The sequence below is a fragment of the Homarus americanus genome, unplaced genomic scaffold (assembly GCF_018991925.1).
Source record: "Homarus americanus isolate GMGI-L3 unplaced genomic scaffold, GMGI_Hamer_2.0 scaffold6845, whole genome shotgun sequence".
NCBI lineage: Eukaryota > Metazoa > Arthropoda > Malacostraca > Decapoda > Nephropidae > Homarus > Homarus americanus.
Genome location: NW_024723872.1, coordinates 165494 through 186493, shown reverse-complemented (window position 1 = coordinate 186493; position 21000 = coordinate 165494). Strand labels below are relative to the sequence as shown.

Genomic DNA, 21000 nt, shown 5'->3' with positions numbered 1-21000 from the left:
CGTATCCATAAACTTCCATAAATATATCCACTTTTTTTTCTTTGCGACATTCGTTAAAAAAATGGCAACTTTCTTACATAATGCTGACAACATACGATAGGTTTCCCATGCATCAACTGTCTGGCAACAGGAATATATTTTTACAGGATTCAAGAATTCTAATGAATGTGAGAATGGAAATGTCTTTGTGTTTCACATTTCTCCTTGATAGAGCACAAAATTATGTGTGGTGTGTGTGTGTGTGTGTGTGAGAGAGAGAGGGGGAAATTAACATTGTCTGCACTGGCTATATGTACAGTAACGTGGTTATAACCATTTCATATGCTTGTTTTATTATGTTAATAGTATCGTCCTACCTTGCCATCTGGATTTAGTTCTAAGACACCTCTTAGGAATAGTAAAAGAAACATTGCTGAATAATATAATGCTTTTTAATATACTCTAAGTAACTTCAAAGTGAATTACATCCGAAAATCACAAAATTACATTTCAGTGCATAAATCATACACACCAGAAGATCACTGCATAGCCATCAGTACATATGGACGCTGTCATTTCGTTATAATCAATGGAGGTTTTTTATTTATTAATTTTTCTTATAAATCAAACTTAACTGTATGTGTAATACATATTTATGTTTAAGTACACACAATACATATGCCCTCTCACAAACAAGAATCCACACACACATACACATATGCACACTAATTTCTCTGCCACTCACAAAAGACGGACAGATCCACACACAAGAACAATTATACTTTTTACAGTTTAAAAGTTCATAAACTAATTGCAAGAACTTTACTTCATAACAGCCCCAGAAAAAAGTTAAATTCTATAAATGCCACGAATAAATGGGTCAAAAGATGACGGACTTGTCTGATTGTTAACATTAGTGTAGCACATGTTGAACAGCGATTACAAATACTGTACTGCAGCAGCAACACAACACTGTAAAACTAATACCATAAAATGCTTTGTATAACACTTCATAAATTCTCATATACTGTACTCTTTTTAACATTAATATTGCAGTCATAGAAACTATAATATTTCCTAGCCTAAAACCTTGCATCTTATTGTTTCCTAAAATGAAAAACTCATTAAGGTATGTGGAACAGCTGGTGCCTTTCACACTGTCCCTCTTAAAAGTTATCATTTTTCGAAACACTCCCCCCCCCCCAAAAAAAAAAAAATTTAATAATAATTGTGAAACAACAAGTGTGCTGATAATTTAACAAAGTATTATAACTTGATTAAAATAATAACAGAGTAATCCAAAGAATTATACCTGGATATTTTCAAAATAAAATATTAATTCTGGGCACTATATTGTATGTCTGGGTTTTACATCAGTGTGAACAAACAATCCTCTCTACCCCTAATGGTCCACATACAGACAGGTGAGCAAGGTAGCAGAGATGTGGGACCTTTATCAAATATTTAAGTATTGAACAAGTCCATACTCACAGTGATTAAACAAAAGTGATTTTAATACTTGCTAAAGTAGGTAATAAATGTGCGCATTGGTTTGGCTGTTACACCAGTGAAGCAGTCACTTATATCTACACTATACAGTAATAAGAAAGTACAACTGTATCTAGATGAAATGCAGGTTTCTTAAGCAGGTGTGTAAACAAGGAGTTCCAGAGAACTGGTATGCAGGTCAAAGAAGAAACTTTACCATATAAAGTTGTTTTTTCAAAGCTTAAAATTACTTGGATACTTATATTTATTCTGAACAAAGGTATCACACCAGTGTTCAGATCCTCAACCCTTTGTAAAACACTAATACGCCTGAACCTTAAAGTAAAGCTGCAATATAATTGTGCCCAGTGCGAGAAACATTACTGGCAGGAGGAAAACACCACCACATTCTATTTTCTTACCCAAATACTTCTCTCTAAGCACTATTTCCATTGCTATCCAATCTACTGTATTGTTAAATAGTATTATTTTATTTTTATAAAAATAATTTGTCACAGTTCTCTACAGTTCAAGATCTTTCGTATTCTACTTTCCACTTTTCTGGGTGGACAATTATAAAGCTAAGATACAAACAAGTTTGCTTTATATAATAAAAATGAACCCTTTCCTGGTGGTGGCTCTTGCCTTTACCCACATGAACAACCACTTAGAGTAAACTGTCTTGAAAAGGCATTCCCATATAGTATTTTATCTTAAATAACACAGACCATTTTCTCTCTCTGAAAAGCCCTCTCTCATATTCTCTTGTCTCCATTGCATCAAGTTTAACTTTGTGTTTACTAGTTGAGACAACCATGATCTTATAAATTACCTGCATCTCTTTTCTGGTAGACTTGGTGCAAACAGCAGACAACTGCTACTTACAATAAAACCAATACTACAATCTCAGTTACATGACGGCCAAATGATGACTCATAATTTCTTGGCAAATACAGGTATTTTGAATACTGCAATTGGGTTTTAAAAACTAGAGAAAACATACGACAATCCCTAACATTAAACCTCTGATGCCATCAGTTATGAGCACTCAGACATTCTCATCCTAAGGTATTCAACAATATGGTTTATGGTACAACACTGGTATTGTCTAAACATCTAACTTTTGCTTGCAATGGCTATTTCTTTTTTCCTCTTACGGTAATCTTCTTTCTATACTGCTTAAGATCAGTTGTAGGCAGGTTTAATGGTGACACCAATACCAGTGACTATAAAAACATAACTGTAAAAGTCATTGTGATTACATGTGCAGTATAGACATTTGCAGAAAAATGAGTCTTGAATTAAACTTTGACCTTTCGTAAAAGGTCAACATCTGCCTTCTGCAAACATGAATTCATGCAATATTAGCTCTGCATAAATTTGGATTTATACAATGTCAAACTTACTCAAACATAGATTATGGTAATACAATATCTGTATCAAGTTCACATGAATGTAAAACTGCGAGTTTTGCCTCAAACCAATTAGTGTGAAACAGTGCAACTTGATATATTTAAATGGGTTATGATACACCCTTCTTTACATAATACATCCAAAATGTGCCACTTTGAGGCAAAAATAAAAATATACTTTCACAAGGGAATCCCGAAACTACTCAATAAAGATCTGTATATTTTGTTAAGTGCTCATTTATAAATATACCTTCAGATTCTTTAAATTTGTTAAGTGTGCTGGAGGGTACACAAATGGTCTTACAGTGAGCATTTGGCTGCTGGAGTGTGTGGATATAGCTGATAACAGACACTCTAGGGGAGAATTTTGTCATTCCCTCCCCATATTCATCTATGATAAAAGTATCAGTAATATAAGATGAAGACTAAGTGTTCAGCTTTTTACTAATGCTTCACCAGCCTGAACACTGGTGGCTCTGGGACAGGAAGAGAGGGGAGCTGTTAGACTGTGGCTTGCCTATAGCAACTATATCTCCCCGTCTACTTGCACATAATAATGACATTCACTGTCCTTGATAGATTTAAGAAAAGATTAGTAGTTTTAATTATGTTTACATAATAGTCCAAAAGGTGTCCTATGGAAGGACTGAGGTTACAAGTCTTGATGTTGTTCTGTCGGTTCAGGGAAACAGGTGGTGAGTGAGGCAAACCCAAGATAAGCCACTTTTCCACCTTTAACAAATTAGCTGTCCCCTGTGCGAGACAGACTGGTGTTGTAAATGCCCCTCCACAACTTGTCACTGTACATCTGCCCACAACATACTGTACATACATCCAGACAGCCAACAGCATTTCTAAAAATACTCTTTTCATACTTTAAAGAAGTGTTTAGTGGATACAAATACTTTGTAAGGTACAGTTGTAAATAATACAGTACAACTGTACATCAAAGACAATATCTTACATACCAAGCAATGACAGGCAGTCACCCCTGTGGTATAAACCAAATACAGTACCACGTATCCAACTATTTGGACATAACTACATGTCAACCATGTGAATGTGGGCAAGGTAACTCCAAGCCACCAGTCACAAGGTAACAGTCAACCATACAGGTGATATTAAGATAAGGAACTGATATAGGAGTCAGGCACATTGATATTACAAATGACAGCTCACCCTGGAGTTAACATGCCTGACAACTATACTCAGGATGATATACTAACTCTTAAATCATACTTAAGAATAATGAAAAAAAATTATCAATCAATAAGACCCGTTATTATTATTGAGAATAAAAGGGCAAAATACTTATTATCTACTGACCTGTGTGTGTTTTATGTAGCTGTAACAAATGTTTCACGTAGCAGAAACAACAGTTTTATGTAGCTATAACAAATGTTTTATGTAGCTATAACAAATTGTAACTAATTTATTCACACTAACTTGGTGCATTTATAATGTTCTTTATAAACAATTTGCTGGAAATATGACAGAAAATCACATCAAAATATATATATATATATATATATATATATATATATATATATATATATATATATATATATATATATATATATATATATATATATATATATATATATATATATATATATATATATATATATATATATATATATATATATATATATATATATATATATACTGTATATATAAACACAGTATATCAAGAAGAATCAATAAAAGCACCAGAGGTGCAGTTTAAACACTGTAACCTGTGAACTAACCAAGTGGTAAGATTTGAAAATATGAATTACCTAGTGTGTATATATATATATATATATATATATATATATATATATATATATATATATATATATATATATATATATATATATATATATATATATATATATATATATATATATATATATATATATATAAGTATATTTTTTAGTTAGCATTAAAAGTGCATAATCAGTTCAATTGTGGTGCAGTGCAGGAAAGTACTAGTGATGATCTTGTCTAACTTTGTGCTTATTTCATCATAGTTTTGTAGGTGAGTTAACATTATAATAACAAACAAAAGAAAACACAAGAGTTGTAAGTAATGAAAGACAGGTGTGTGAGGTTCTACCTTAAGCCTCACGTAAGATGAGGCTCTGTGTACCATAAATCTTTGTGAGAAGATATTTTACTATAGACACAATGTGTTATTGTTTGATTTAATATCCTATCTGCTGTTCTTATGCTTGTATAAACTTTCTTTAAGGGATTATGACAGTATTATGATGAAAAGTAAGTGTGTTAACAACAACTGAACATCAGGAAAATGAGGTCGCTTACAATTCTCAAGTCAACAAAGGTAAAGAATAATATTCTTATGCTAAATATAACCACACATCAGTAAAATTAACTCAAGAGCATCTGAGATGGATTTCTGTTTCAGGAACCAATGTCTTTGCAGGGACACTAAGACAAATGCTAGCACAAATATCTTAACTCTGCAGAGTTGCTACAAGTTTACCATCTTCCCTCACTGATAAATTACCTATAACAACAGTAACCACAAAATAACATCTAATTATAATTTAATATCCGTATTCTAACACAGTTTGTCATTACACCAGATGATAAACTTATGGAAGTTTCAGAAAATTAAAGATAAGTGTCCAAGCACCTGACTAACTTCTGCGGTTGTAAAGAAGGTTCAAATGATAGCCACAATAAGTGCATATTGTTGAGTGTGATGAGTACAGTATCCTTTAACATCACTGCCAGTATAAAACATCCCTACCCCTGATATGTACGGCAGTGGTATCATCCCACCTGTTACTTACCTAATTCATGACTTAAAAGTTCTTTCAAATTAAAAAGAAAGAACAAAATGGGGTCAACATTCACTAGTTGATTAAAAGAAGCACAAGTTGTATCTATACACTGATGAAGCATTTGCTGGATCCCATCAAGAGTTGTAGTAACTAAAACTTGTAAGGCACAAATAATACTTTAATTGCAAATGTTCAAAATACTTAATGCTACTTGAAACAATATTGTATTCAAAACAATATGCAGTTGCATGTTCATCTCTTAGCCTAAAAACAATATAGCACTGTAACTACATCCAAGTCAGTGCTAATCCTTCATTGTCTAGTGGGAACAGTCGAGTGCAGACCAACATTTTCCTAGAATCCCTCTACAGCTAGTGATAGAGAGTAGATAGTTAACATCACTTATACAAACATCTTTTGGAAGATCAATATTTCAAACTTAGAATCGTTGAATGATTTTGATATCTCTGACATGAAGTTTACGTGAAAGGAATATATTGCTATGGATTTGAAGTTGTAACAATATAAAAACTGACATAATTTTAAATAGTAATTTGTGAAATACTTTAATGTTCAGATATTTGTAACTACATAAATAGCAAAACTTCTAATATCAAATCCAAGGACTTAGTGATTAAAATATTTAGTATCAATGACCATGAGGTAGTGAAATTATCTTGATAAAACACTCCCCATGATAAAGGTCATGACAGGTTCATCATAACTGTGCTTCTGTCTGCCAGGATGTCCTAACACTGACCTGCCAAGGTGTTCTGGCACTCTGATCTGCCAGGGTGTTCTGACACTCTGACCCTCACTCTGGAAAATACTGTGTTGTAACACCTTTCTCATCACAATGATGACAACCATTTGCTTCGAGAGCAACAAATACTCCACATTCAAATATAATCCTTTTCCAAATAAATTACTGTATCTTTAAAATAATTATTAGAGAACACTATTGCTGAAGGTGATGTACTGTATGTCCTCACCAAATTATTTGACTGAAGACACGAGCTGGACAAAACTCTAGAATGATGATTATTGTTAGTGTGTGTGTGTGTGTGTGTGTTTATGTGTGTGTGTGTGTGTGTGTTTATGTGTGTGTGTGTGTGTGTGTGTGTGTGTGTGTGTGTGTGTGTGTTTGTGTGTGTGTGTGTGTTTATGTGTGTGTGTGTGTGTGTGTGTCTATATACCATATCTGTAAATGAGTATAAACATTTAAACTAGTACCTGTATTTACCTTTTTTGCCATATGAAGAATTCTAGAATGCTCAACGTATTTTTTCAAGCTGCGGTTTGGAAGTACAGGTTCAGGTGTGGGGTGAGCGTCTCTGGCACATGAATTTTTCTGTGCATGAATTTTTAAACGTACCTCATGTGAAGGGTTCCGTTGAACTTCATTAATTTCTAAACCTCGCGGGTCCATATGCGTGAAAATTTTTTGTAGGATATCGTAATTTTTAATTTGCGAATAAGTGGGGTATGCTTTGCGAATATAGAATAGGGGGTGTTAAAATATTAATTGAGGATAAGCGGGGTTGCGAATAACGAGGTATTCCTGTACGTACTAATCTTTTTAAAATAATCCTTTTCTTTCTTGGCCAATTCTTCCATTATACAACTGTTCATTATCAAATATATTTATATTAATAAAATTCACACATTTCATTAACAAAGAAATTTTGCATTTTGTACAGATTTGTAAAAATTCCAGTAAAAAATCTTAAGATTTTATAAAAACTTGCCGGTCTTTTCTACTACTTGGTGCAGTGCAGTGCAGTACAGTACTGGCCATCACTGTAGTGCCCCAAGATGAGCATCCTGAGCTAATGGCTTACATTAAGTCGTGTTAATGACACAAGTCGGAATCCCTTTGCTCTCCTATGAGTTTCTTGCCACAAAGTACTGTACTGAAGTATAGAATATCCGGGAACAAAATTTATTTCTACTGGCTATGGAGTTTTTGTTGCTTTCACTAAATCATTACTTGTTTTGGCTATATTATATTATATCTATAGAAATCTATGTTATGTGTGAGACTTTCAGTGTCTAATACCATCTGAGAAACAATACTCATCCCCAAGAGAAGCTTTGCTAATGTAGTTACTAAAATTTGATCTGTTTATTGATTATTTATGAGGGTTTGATATTATTAGGTAAATAATTAACAAATAACTTTGAAAATCGCTTGAAAGTGGAGAAGAAACAGGTGTTGGAAGAGCCGATCTGCCCTCGAGAGTTTCCCTATTCGTTGCTTTGTGTTGCAGGTGCTCCCTGTGTCATGTTGGACCCACCCTGGGGCACGTTAGGTGTGGTGGATGCAGCTTGTGTGGGGTTAGACGTCGTTGCTACGGGTTGGACAATGGAGGACATTTTAAACCGGGCACTTTCTCTCTTCTGGCGGTGGATTTCCTCAGTCCGTAGAGTGATGCCAAAGATGTCTTCATGATAACGATTCTCATCCTAAAAGAAAGAACAGTTTTATTAGACAATTTTCTTCATGCACACACGCACGCACATGCATGCACTCACACACACACACACATGCACGCTTACACGCACACACACACTCTATGACATTGTCAACATAAATCTGGTGAAGGCTACATTTTCCTCTCAACAAAAAGAACCTTTCAGGACCACACAAAACTTATAATCACACACAAGTAGATAAAGGATAATGAAATGAGTTCTAACCATCTGTCCTTAAGCAGAACTCAAAAACTACTTCAACAATCCCCAAAAATTAGGTGCCTGTATAGAAATTAGTAGATGGGTAAGGAGGTAACTTATACCTGTACTTTGTATGTATATTACGTATCTGCACTGTATATATACATGCAGAATTGTAGACCCACACTGTTTGTACATACAGTATACTGAATCAATATAAATGTGTCTGGTTTTACTGAACAAAATTTAATTGAACTGAAGAGAGAGAAAAGAGAAGGGATAGAGAGACACTAGAAGTCCCAGCACAGTTCTTACCCTCATCTGTAACATGAAGTTCTCCACCTCTTGGTCTGAGAAGCGGCCATGCTCCTGGACAATGGTCTTCAACTTCTGATAGACACACTCTGCCATCGTACAGTCCCCACACACATAGAAGTGACCCTTTTCAAGCACCACTTGCTTGTAAACCTCTGCTCCAACTCCTACTAACATATCTTGGACGTAAGTCTGGAGAATAAATACATCACAAATTGCATGAACAGAAGATATTTTGTAATATAAGCAGAATTTCAAGCTGTAATTTTACAACAATCCATCCCATGTCAAATACAGTACAGTATAAAGCAAGAAAAAATTTCCTTAACCCTTAATGGCAGGTAAGGCTCCACAAATCTGCCCCAAGTGGTCAAAAATGGAATGGTAGGAATATAAAACATCCACTGATGTTGGTTGCTGTCCTTACAGCTAACATTCAGTAATGTTAATTGGCCATTGTCCTTACAGCTAACATCCATTGATGTTGGCTGCTGTTTAAGGGTTAAAATATGGAACATGGTATCAAAAGTTCACAAAATACTGTCTTCTTTTTATCTTTTTGAGTAACAACACTTTACACTTTGTATACTGTTCTACCAACCATGGCACAGTAGCCAGGTTTCAGCACCTGTGGGTTTTTATGGCCACCATAGGAAGTTTCTAGCCCAGTTTAATGGGAATTTTCACTTGATCAGATCTATCAAGTATTTTATCTTACTCATTTCCTTTTATATAGTCCTCAAACAACAACTTATTATCATCTACCACACCCAGGCCCTCTTTCTTCTCTGACCTCTTTTTATCAATTTGCTTCTATCCATCCTTCATATTATATACCCGGTAATAATGCTCCATGGCTTTCTACTGCCCTACCAATATGATAGTTATCACTTAACACTCTTAGGACCAAGGGCTAGGAAGGGAGCCACACCCCTCGTGGTCTGAGTCTGGTCACCTGACTCACCACTTTCTGAATTACTATTGCTCAAAAGTGTCGATTCTTTTATTGATTAAATATTTGCTAAATACGGTAAAACCTCGCTATTGAGGACCCCTCTTAAGCCGTACAAAATTATTTGCAACCCCCCCCCCCAAAAAAAATAGGACATAATTTGTTTTAAGATGACATGCTGTAGGCTGATGTAATATATATATTTCTGTATTATTATTGAAAAATTAGACAATAACCATGACCGCTAAGAAAGTGTTTGGTATCTGTAAGGGTGGTGGGAAGGTTAAGCCTAAAACCTTATCAGTGAACGAAAAGTTAAAGGGGATTGAAAAGCTAGAAAAACGTGCTGGTCACTCGCAAATATGCGCTGAATATGGAATTTCAAAGCACCCAGACTGAGAGTGACTGCAAGCCTCTTGCAGTCAGAGGCATGTCCAGCTGGATCTGCCTTCCATTTTTGGGGGTAAGTGTACAGTACTTTGTGTACATTACTTTTTAAAAATTAAATTTGATTAAAAAAGCCATTTTTTTTCTAAAAAAAAAAGTTTTTGTGATATAGTCCAGAATGCGACGTCTAGCTTTATACCTAGGTATGTAAATGTCTAGCATTAACTCGCCAGGCCAACATACAGGCAATTAAAACATCTAATAATTACTTAAATACGTAATATTAGGACACGTCGCTACCCGGCAATTGCAATTCTCAAAACCCCCTCCCACACCCTCCATCACACGCATTGCTAAGTACTCTACCCTATATAACATACACTCTGTACATATTTTAAACCTTGAGCTGTACATTATAGGACTTAAGGTATGTCTCTCAGGGGTCACTACCCCAAACCCCTTATTTCCCATTAGACACTGCCCTTGCCAACCACAGTTTTGCCAACTGAGGGAAAATTCTACAACATTACTCCAAGGTACACAAGTGATTACTGGAGAGGGATAAAAAGTGAATTAAAAAAATTATTACTACTGATCTGTCTTCTCTATTAGGATAAACAAAAATATATACCTGTATATATATTTTGATAATGGTGACTCCACTGGTGAGTGGCAGAGCATTTGCACCAGACATGAAAAGGATCACAAGTTTGATGCCCAGTAAGAGGGGAAATTGGGTTCTCTTCTTGTATAAAAACTTTTGCAGACTCTGCATAAATTACTGCACACTTGGTTGCACTTGTCAATGGTAAAACAATTCTACAGCACACTCACACACTGTCATTAAACTGGGTAACTCACCCAAGAACTGGAATCAACAACTATCTGGCTGCCCTCTGTCTGTCACAGTACAAAACTTTTACTTTACTTTCATCCTCTTCACCACTGATCGGCTCGTTAGCTGCTTGGGCGATCGGTCACATCTCTGTTACTTTTAGGTTTGTAAGACTGAAAAAAATTGCTAATGGTCTTAATGTTACCTTGGGAATGTTGGGCTCCCGAGAGAGGGACAAGTAAGTCTGTGTAAGGGCGCCTGATCGCTTCATGGCTTCCTTTTCTTCAGCATACAGATCAAGAGCCTTCGTTCGACATCCAAAGAAAAGTGTCATTTGACCTGGTTTTCCTGCAAAATAAATTCCTGGTCAATATACTGAAGGATATTTCTCCACGGTTATAAAATGTAACAAAGAAATTTTTACAGAAAAATATGTAATGTTACTGAAGTAAGTGTTCAGAAATACTGCCACTTAAAGCATTTACAACACAATAAATATTAAAAAAAAAATTGAGAAGTTTCTACAAACAATGTCAATAGAAAACAGAAATGTAAAAAAGTATACAGAACATTTATTTAAAAAAAAAATAATCTAGGGCTGGTATGGGACACCTTACATGATCCAGGATATCGTAATTTCTTCACCAGAGGACAGACACAACCATCACACAAGCATAAGAGTGGTGACAATTTAGCAGAAGTTATACATTTATCTTTTTTTTTTATCTTTTATCCTCTTCGCTACTGATCGGCTCATTAGCCACTTAGGGAGTCGGTAACGTCACTGTATACTGGTGTTAAAATAGTGTTTGATCTGCCAGTTACCTTTAAGAAACTGATTCAGTATCAGTTCTTAAGAGCAGATTCAAATCAACTTTTGCTCGAGAATAAGGCAACCAATTCTACCAAATTGTTATAAATATATTCCATGTCTCAATACTGAAGAAAGTCTGTGAAATAATTTAAGTTGAAATATACCATAATAAAGAATATGAATTTGAATTTGAAACAGTTCTCACACTTGTAGCCTTCACCACTATACTGTAGTTAATGACTTACAACTCAAAGATATATATGCTGATAACCACAAGGAAAGAAGAAAACACGAAGTTCCCAAGCGCTTTCGTGTAATTCACATCTTCAGGGGTGAGTACAGACTAATGTGTGTTCATACATTCATTATTATTCTGCCCACCATAATAGAGTCAAACAGTCAGTATTTTCATCAATGTTTTTACGTGCTTTGAGAATTTGCAGCCCGGAATTCATTGATGAGGAATATAAATATATCTATAATATTGGCTTGAACCTTAAGTACCCTAGATCTTTCATAGACAAATACCTTAACATTACTAAGAAATCTTTTTATAGAACCGATCCCAAGCCCACCCATGACCATAAGAACCTCTTAGTATTACCATTTTACAAAAATTTCTCTCAAATTCCTTTACAACTAAAAACCTGGAACATCAATGTGGCATTTAAAAACTCGTGCACCGTTAAACAAATGTTAATCAAGAACTCCAACAATACAAGTGGCTGCATTTACAAGGTTCCTTGCAAGGAATGTAATATGTTTTACTTAGGCCAGACAGGTAAAGATCTTGTAGCTAGACTTAAACAACATAAATATAGTGATAGGACAGGCCAGGAATCCAATGCTCTGTTTGTTCATTTGAGGGATAATAAGCATTGCATTGACTGGGATAATGCCTCCTCAATATTACCTTGTAATTCAATTGACAGTAGGAACATTATAGAATCTAGTCTCATTAAACATACCAAATCAGTCAACATGAATTTGAGTAATGGTATGTACAAACTGGATAATTTTGTAATTAAGAAGATTTGTAACCAGGTGGGAAAGTTGGGTCAGCCTACCCTCTGACCTGACTACCGACTGCTGCGGTGCTTTTTGAAGATTAGTAGGGTCATTACCTAATACCTGACCATTGTGGACTTGATCTCACCCTCCTCTGTATATATACCTTGTTTTGTACTTCTCCTTAGTCTGTACTCACCCCTGAAGATGTGAATTACACGAAAGCGCTTGGGAACTTCGTGTTTTCTTCTTTCCTTGTGGTTATCAGCATATACCTGGATCATGTGCACCCACAGTGATTTACTTGCACATATATATATATATATATATATATATATATATATATATATATATATATATATATATATATATATATATATATATATATATATATATATATATATATATTATATATATATATATATATATATATATATATATATATATATATATACAGTATATACAGTATATATTCAAATGAGATTTAGTGAAGTGAGGACAGTCTTACCAGCCATGTCTTTGTGTGTCCCCAGCATGATGACACTTCTCATACTCAATCCATTTCACCTTACAGTATTCATTAAGTTCCATTACTTACATCACTTCACACATAAAAAAAGTGGAAACTTAAACATTTGAATAACAGGAGATTGGACTTCCTGCCATAGAAGACATCTCACCTGTCTGGTGTTGCATCATATAATTGCGGTGGTGCCAGAAACCTCTGAAAGGTGCCACTCCTGTGCCTGGCCCAACCAGGATAACTGGAAGACTTGGGTCCTGGGGCATGTGGAAACTAGATGCCCTGAAATATAAAAGGATAGTGTAAAAAAATTACCTTGTGAAGAATGAATCTCATGAATGTTAGCAGACACACAGACCAAAGTGTTGCCACCAAAGATAGGCAAGTCCCTAACTACACAATACTAGGTAGTCCAACAAAGTACAGCAATAAGGAACAAACCAACTGATCAAATGACTATCAAGCTATTAAGTATTGATATATTAATTAGAAATAAAGATAGAGTTCAAATATAGAGATAAAGAGCTTAAGAGAGCAGTCAGGGACAAGAAATAATTTTTTAACTCGTCTGATATTATGTTTGGATAAATCCACAGCCGAGGTTAATTATAATCCCTAAAAATTTTTGTCTGTTTTCTAGACTCTGATGATGGAAAATGATTTTCCAAAACATCAGTAATTAAAGAAACCCAACTTAGTCAGGATGTTTGGGTTTTCTCTGGTTCTCTTCGTTATATATATATATATATATATATATATATATATACAGTATTACCCCGCCTAACGCGGTTTCACTTAACGCGTTTTATCATATACGCGGTGCCTCGCCAGAGCTGAACTTTCACTTAACACGGATTTTTTCCACATATACGCGGTGAGTGTCCGGCTCGAGACGCTATTTTTAGATTTGCCCCACCCGCCACCCTGCCTGACTGCCTGTTTTAGCTCATAAAATTCATACAAATTGCCCGGTCAGAATATAATTTACATTGCTGGAATTCTTATAATTTGGTGATCATTTTGAATATAAACATCATATATTTTGCATTAGACATACAAATTTTAGATAAAATTTTTCTCAGAGTAACTATATATATTTATCTTTTGTGCAAAAATATAAGCATTTATTCAAACCATTACAAAAGGAATCCAGCAATGTCAATTATATTATCTAACACAATCTGAGAATTATTATTTAATACTAAATGTTAAAAACTCTTGAAGGGAGGATTGGTGGGGGGGTGGGAGGTGGGACCCCAGCCTTGCGGTTGGAGAGGCAAGGTGGGGTACTTTGATTGACAGATAGTGTCCTGAAGATTATATTTTTTTTTATTAACTGAAGATATTTGTTTTAGCTCATAAAATTCATACAAATTACCCGGTCAGAATATAATTTACATTGCTGGAATTCTTATAATTTGGTGAACATTTTGACTATAAACATCATATATTTTGCATTAAACATACAAATTTTAGATAAATTTTTTTCTCTAGGTAACTATGTTATCTTTTGTGCAAAATATATGACATTTATATTCAAAATATTCCTGGTCTTACAAGGAATCCAGCAATGTCAATTGTATTATCCTAACTTTAGTTTGAGGTATTACTTATTAAAATTTAGTGGTTTTCCCCCAAAAATTTCTCAGAGAGGGAAGAGCCGGCAGTGTAGTGTGAGAGGGGGTGGGAGTTGAGTCCATTATTTGAATGGACATTAACTTGGCGACTGTATTTCTCTATTTCTCTTAAGTATTAATTGTGTGCATGTACCATCATAAAATTAAGATGTTATTTTTACTACAACATAGGTATGTGCCTTCAAAAGTGGAGTTTGGGGGTCGGGCCGGTTTCTATTGGAATTAATCCCATATGTTCTGTTGTTCACTTAACGCGGATTTCACTTAACACGCAGGACCCTCTGGGTTCTATTGACCTAGTTAAGTGAAATACAACTATATTGTATATATATATATATATATATATATATATATATATATATATATATATATATATATATATATATATATATATATATATATATATATATATATATATATATATATATATACAGTATATATATATATATATATATATATATATATATATATATATATATATATATATATATATATATATATATATATATATATATATATATATATATAAAATAAAGCATTTTATATCTAGGAGTGATTTATTCACAATCCTCAGACTTTTTTCCATACAAACCTTTCAAAAATTTAACAAACCTCTCTCCATTCCCTGTGTGTAGAAATTTGTCTTTATTATTCAGAATAGATATATTCCAAACAAACTGGCAAGGCACAGGATCACCATGACTCGCAACACACGATACTAAGTGACCAACTAACTAAGCTTCACCCATATTTACTTAATAAATATTACAGTTCACCAAGGTTTAGTTGCTGGCTGCTAAGGATACCAAAAATGGGTGTAGACTAGTTAGTTGGTCAACTGTGAATGATGTCAATACCATACAGTGGCCTTTCAACAGCGTCACAAGACATTCTCTTCACTGTTGAAACAGCCCCAAACCATCTTTTTACCCACCTCTCATGACACACACACAAGCTTCACTCCTTTAGCTAATACATGTACGTACTGTACTGTATTCCAATTTTATATTCTTCAATTTACAAAAATATTCTCAAGAAAAACCAATAACAACAAACATATCATCTCTCACAGTGTGACAATATTAAAGCTATGGATTAGACAAGTCACTGATGATGATTGAAACAAAAGTGTACTATTAAAAACATTGTACAAGAGGCATTAACATCTTCCTCAACTGGTGAAGAGTTATTTACTGGAGTGTATTTTGACTAAACACACTTTTAACTCACCTTCTAACAAAGAGTTGAACAGTGTCACCTGGGGACACTTCCTTCAAGAAGTTAGAGCACACACCAAAATGAAGTGGTCCAAGTCCACCTGTAAAACAATTGTGGACTGTCAGTTATCTCTGGGAAGCACTGGAGCACCATGTCAATTATAGAATTTCTGATATACTTTAAGTCATTCCTGTGGCAGAGAAATGACAAATCCCTGAATATGTGCCATCAATTAATGGGTTGATGATCAAGAGCATAATATTTGGCAAGTCTCTCTACCTGTAATTATATGCCACGATGGTATACTTCAGGTCACTAAGGAAAAATTTCAAAATCTTATCCGAAAGGACTGATCAAGATGACATCCTTGGGTCACAGAGGTCCCTTACACCCTTAAATATCGGCAAAATGTGACTTATGGCAACCAATTAGTGATATAACTAGAGATGTGTCATGCCGACCTGCCTGCTAGAGGAATGGTCATGTTGTATAATTGGACAGTAGTAAAACTGGATACAGTATTTATTTCTTGAACCCAACAATTGTACTAGAATGTGTTTCACAATATTTGGGATTAAAAAATAAATAAATTTACAGCTGATTCGCCAGGCTAGAAGATGAAGGTGGCAATGCGTGTGGTGGAAGGTGCAGGAGGAGGATTTGAGAATTGCAATTAAATGCCAGGTTGTACTGCGCACATCATTGTCATCCTTAATAGCTCTTTTAATTTGTTAAGTCATGCTTGATGTTTCACCATTCTCCCCACTCTCGATTTGGTCAATGAAAAACCCAACCCAATGCCTAGCTTACTCTGCCCTCTACCTATCAAGCTACATACTGTCCAGGGAGTCTGGTGGCAGCGACCTTAAAATTAAGAGTAGAGTTAAGTTATCCCCTTAGAATTAGTGACCCCAGAATCGGGCAGTATAAGGTAGCGACGTGTCCTCCTAATATTACGTATTTAAGTAATTATTAGATGTTTTAACTGCCTGTATATTGGCCTGGCGAGTTAATGCAAGGCATATACTGTACATACGTAAGTATAAAGCTAGACATCGCATTCTGGATTGAACAAAAATAATAAGTTCCTTTGTTATTCTTTACATTATTGCAAAAATACTGTTCAATCTACACATACAAAAGAGCATTTGAGTATATTAGTGTTCTCCTATACCCCTCCAAAGAGAATGAGCTGCATATACAATAAAAAATACAGTATTCAAATGAGTTTAGTGAATATACTGTATTGTATAAAGATTTCCCTGCACAAAATGTAAATATCTAATGTCAAGCATTATATAACAGATCCTTAAAAAAGACATGGTTCACATTACAGTATTTATCAAATAAGTCACCTACTACTGTATCTCCATAATGCCTCATATAAATGTACATTATGTATGCAACATCTGTGGTAAGTTATAAATCAGAATCCATAATATAGAGCAAGTTTACACATCATGTTCTGTGGGGAACATACAAAATTAAAAAAAAAACATTACTGATAAGTAAGTTTCAAATCAACCTACTACTACTGGAGATAGGGTTAAAGAAACAATGTATATACTGTATCTACCAAGCCTCATTAACAGACAGAGCCCTCTGCCATATCCTCTGTTTTGTCATGGTGGGAAATGATAATAATTTCAAATACTTGTACACGACGTTTCCTTCCATATATAATACAGTACATACAGAAATAGGGTGGCCACTGAACCACTGTATGTCATTACCAAGGATTTTAGGATATTACTAATGCTTTATATGATATCCAAAGTAAATGTTTATGTATGTACTGTATGTACTATGTGAGCTCTTATTTAATAAATTCAAAACAAATATTGAGTGTACTGTACTGTATTTACATTTTCTTTGTTTTTACCCTTGAAAGCCTTTTCCCACTATGCTGCACTAGGCCATTATGCTGCACTGTGGCCACTGTATTGTAAAATGATTTAAGCGACCTATGATTAAACCACAACTTACTTTGTGTGTTATATTGGACGACAGCAACAGTGACATGAATCTCTTCTGGGTGAGCATCTGGGGATGAACTGATGGAGTAGAACCTTGGTCCCATGAGGGGCAATTGTGTTAGCATCAGTCCAGCATCCACCACCACACTTGGGAACTCCTCAAGTACCTCCTTCATGTGAGGGTATCTCAGTTGTTTCCAATCCTCATACTCATGAGGATCCTACACCAAGGAAGAAAAAGACAAACATTTGTAGTAGCAAAGTGTTTGGTCGATATAATCCCTAACTAACTAAAGCTTTCTCTGTCCCTCACTTATTTTCACCATCTTTATTTTTCTTATTCCATGAATTACCACATCACCAGGTATCCTCAGCAGACTATCTATATTTTTTGTAACCTTAAAAAAAAACAAAGATATACTGTGCATGAAGGGTAATGGAAAACAAAAGAACAAACAGTCTATCTAGTCTCGTTTACAAGTGGATGGTTCTAGGAAACTTGGCATTGGATACATACATACTTCCTCCATGACAATTGTGTGTGTACTGAGGTGTAACTAGGAGTATGGGAGTGGTGTAGGGGGACCTAGAGACCTATGGGACACAGTATATACCGGTAAGTGTGTCACTTGGCGCACAATTTTAATAATTAACTCCTAAGTTTTGGCAGCCTGCTGCCATGTCACAGCCACTCTACTGGCTTTTTGCAGCTTTAAAGTTATATTCCTTGCTATAGCCAAAGGAAGGCTATAGGTAGAAGGATAAATCGTGGCAAAATTCACCTCCGGGACTATTATAGGGTATTGGCGAGTGGGGTTAAAACCGAGATAAGGAAAGCAAAGAGGAATAATGAGGTAAGGATAGCAAGGGAGGCGAAGACAAACCCCAAAGGATTCTACCAAATGTATCAAACTAAAACACGAGAAAAGATTGGACCAATACGGTCAGACTTAAGCTCACTGATAACGACGGAGAAATGAGCAATAATTTGAATAAATATTTTTCAACAGTTTTCACCACCGAAAATTTAAACATGATACCCGAGGCACCGACTCTATTCAGAGATATTGAAGAAAACAAATTAAGTGAGATAGTAGTGACTAGTAACGATGTTAGTAAGCAAATAGACAAACTAAAGCCTAATAAGTCACCTGGTCCCGATGAGATATTTGCCAGAGTATTAAAGGAATGTAAGGAAGAGCTTAGTATGCCCTTAGCAAAGTTGTTTAACATGTCATTACAAACAGGTGTAGTACCAGAATCCTGGGGGATAGCGAATGTAATACCGATTTTCAAGAAGGGGGATAGATCACTATCCTCTAACTACCGCCCAATCAGTCTAACATCAATAGTAGGCAAATTACTGGAAGCAATCATTTCAAACTCTATTCGAAATCACCTGGAGAAGCACCAATTGATCAATGATTCCCAGCATGGCTTCACAAGCGGACGTTCTTGCTAACTAATCTATTAACATTCTTTTCATCAGTTTTCGAATCGGTGGACGAAGGGCACAATTATGATGTGGTATATCTCGACTTTAGCAAAACCTTCGACAGAGTCCCCCACGAAGACTAATTAGAAAGGTAGAAGCTCATGGCATCAAAGGTGACAACCTTAAATGGATTAGGGCGTGGTTACAGGACAGAAACAGCGAGTGAGCATTAACGGCACTAAGTCCCATTGGACAACGTCACAAGTGGGTTCCCCAAGGCTCAGTACTTGGACCATTATTATTTATTATATACATAAACGACATAGATATCGGCATTGACAGCAACATAAGTAAATTTGCTGATGACACTAAAATAGGGCGTGTTATCAAATCTGGCGAGGACTCGGCAAAACTACAGGAAGATCTAAACAAATTTTCGAATGGTCTGAAAAATGGCAGATGAAATTCAACGTCGACAAATGTAAAGTACTCAGTATAGGAGATGTAAACAGGAAACCAGATACCAGATGAACAACGATGCCATAGAGAAATCCGACTGCGAGAGAGATTTAGGAGTAATGATAAGTAGGAACCTTAAGCCAAGTAAACAATGTGTTTTTGCTCGTAACAAGGCTAATAAAGTACTTGGGTTCATACAAAGGAGTGTTAGTTACAAGACTAGCGAGGTCATCCTAAAACTGTATCTTGCTCTTGTGAGACCACACCTGGATTACGCAGTTCAGTTCTGGTCACCGTATTACAGAATGGATATAGAATCCTTGGAAAGAATTCAGAGGAGAATGACAAGACTAATCCGGGCATTAGGAACCTTGAGTATAGAGACAGGTTAAAGCATCTTAATTTGCACTCCCTTGAGATGTGAGGGGCGACCTGATAGAGGTGTATAAAGTGGAAGGCAGGGGGCTAAACAAAGGGGACATTACAAAGGTACTCAAACTATCAACCCAGGAACGAACTTCGTAACAATGGTTTTAAATTAGACAAATTTAGATTTAGGCGTGAAATAGGTAAACACTGGTTTGGAAACAGAGTAGTGGATGAATGGAACAAGTTACCAAATATCATCATTAACTCGAATACGCTGAATTGCTTCAAACATAGGTTGGATGCTCATATGAGCAATAGGGGTTGGGTGTAAACGGGTCTGCCCAGTATGGGTCAATAGGCCCGCTGCAGTTTCCTCCATTCTTGTGTTCTTGTGTGTGGACAGGGCAACTGCAATTATTCAAGTCTCTCTGTGTAAGTGTCTCAGTGGCACCATCAGTTTGGTAGTTTTCAATTACAGTAATTAGCAATCTATGGCATATCTTGGAAGCCAAGTAGAATAACAGTGTTTCATGTATGGTAGTTCTGCACCTTTGAGAAGTCCCACTTGAGATGGAGAATGAAGGTACACAGAGATTCTTTGATATTAATTCATTTACAGTACAACCAAGGCATTATAACTATGCCTCTACCTTAACCAGCTGTTCTAGATATGTGCACTGTTCACTGCCATACACATATTCTACATTAACCAAATATAGTAAAAG

The 21000-nt window shown here is 35.3% G+C and overlaps 1 protein-coding gene across 8 annotated transcripts in view; it reads right to left on the bottom strand.

Annotated features, from left to right (window-relative positions):
- Positions 1-413: 413 nt before the first annotated feature.
- The window catches only part of LOC121863979 (nitric oxide synthase-like protein), a 179045-nt gene continuing 158458 nt past the window's right edge, over positions 414-21000 (bottom strand). For all 8 annotated transcript variants that reach the window (XM_042362836.1, XM_042362835.1, XM_042362837.1 and 5 more), the window contains 6 exons: positions 18023-18233; positions 16049-16136; positions 13339-13463; positions 11042-11184; positions 8663-8854; positions 414-8137 (listed from right to left, as the gene is read on the bottom strand). In XM_042362836.1, coding sequence (XP_042218770.1) covers positions 7919-8137; positions 8663-8854; positions 11042-11184; positions 13339-13463; positions 16049-16136; positions 18023-18233 — 978 coding nt within the window. In that variant the 3' untranslated portion in view covers positions 414-7918. The remainder of the gene's footprint in view (positions 8138-8662; positions 8855-11041; positions 11185-13338; positions 13464-16048; positions 16137-18022; positions 18234-21000) is intronic.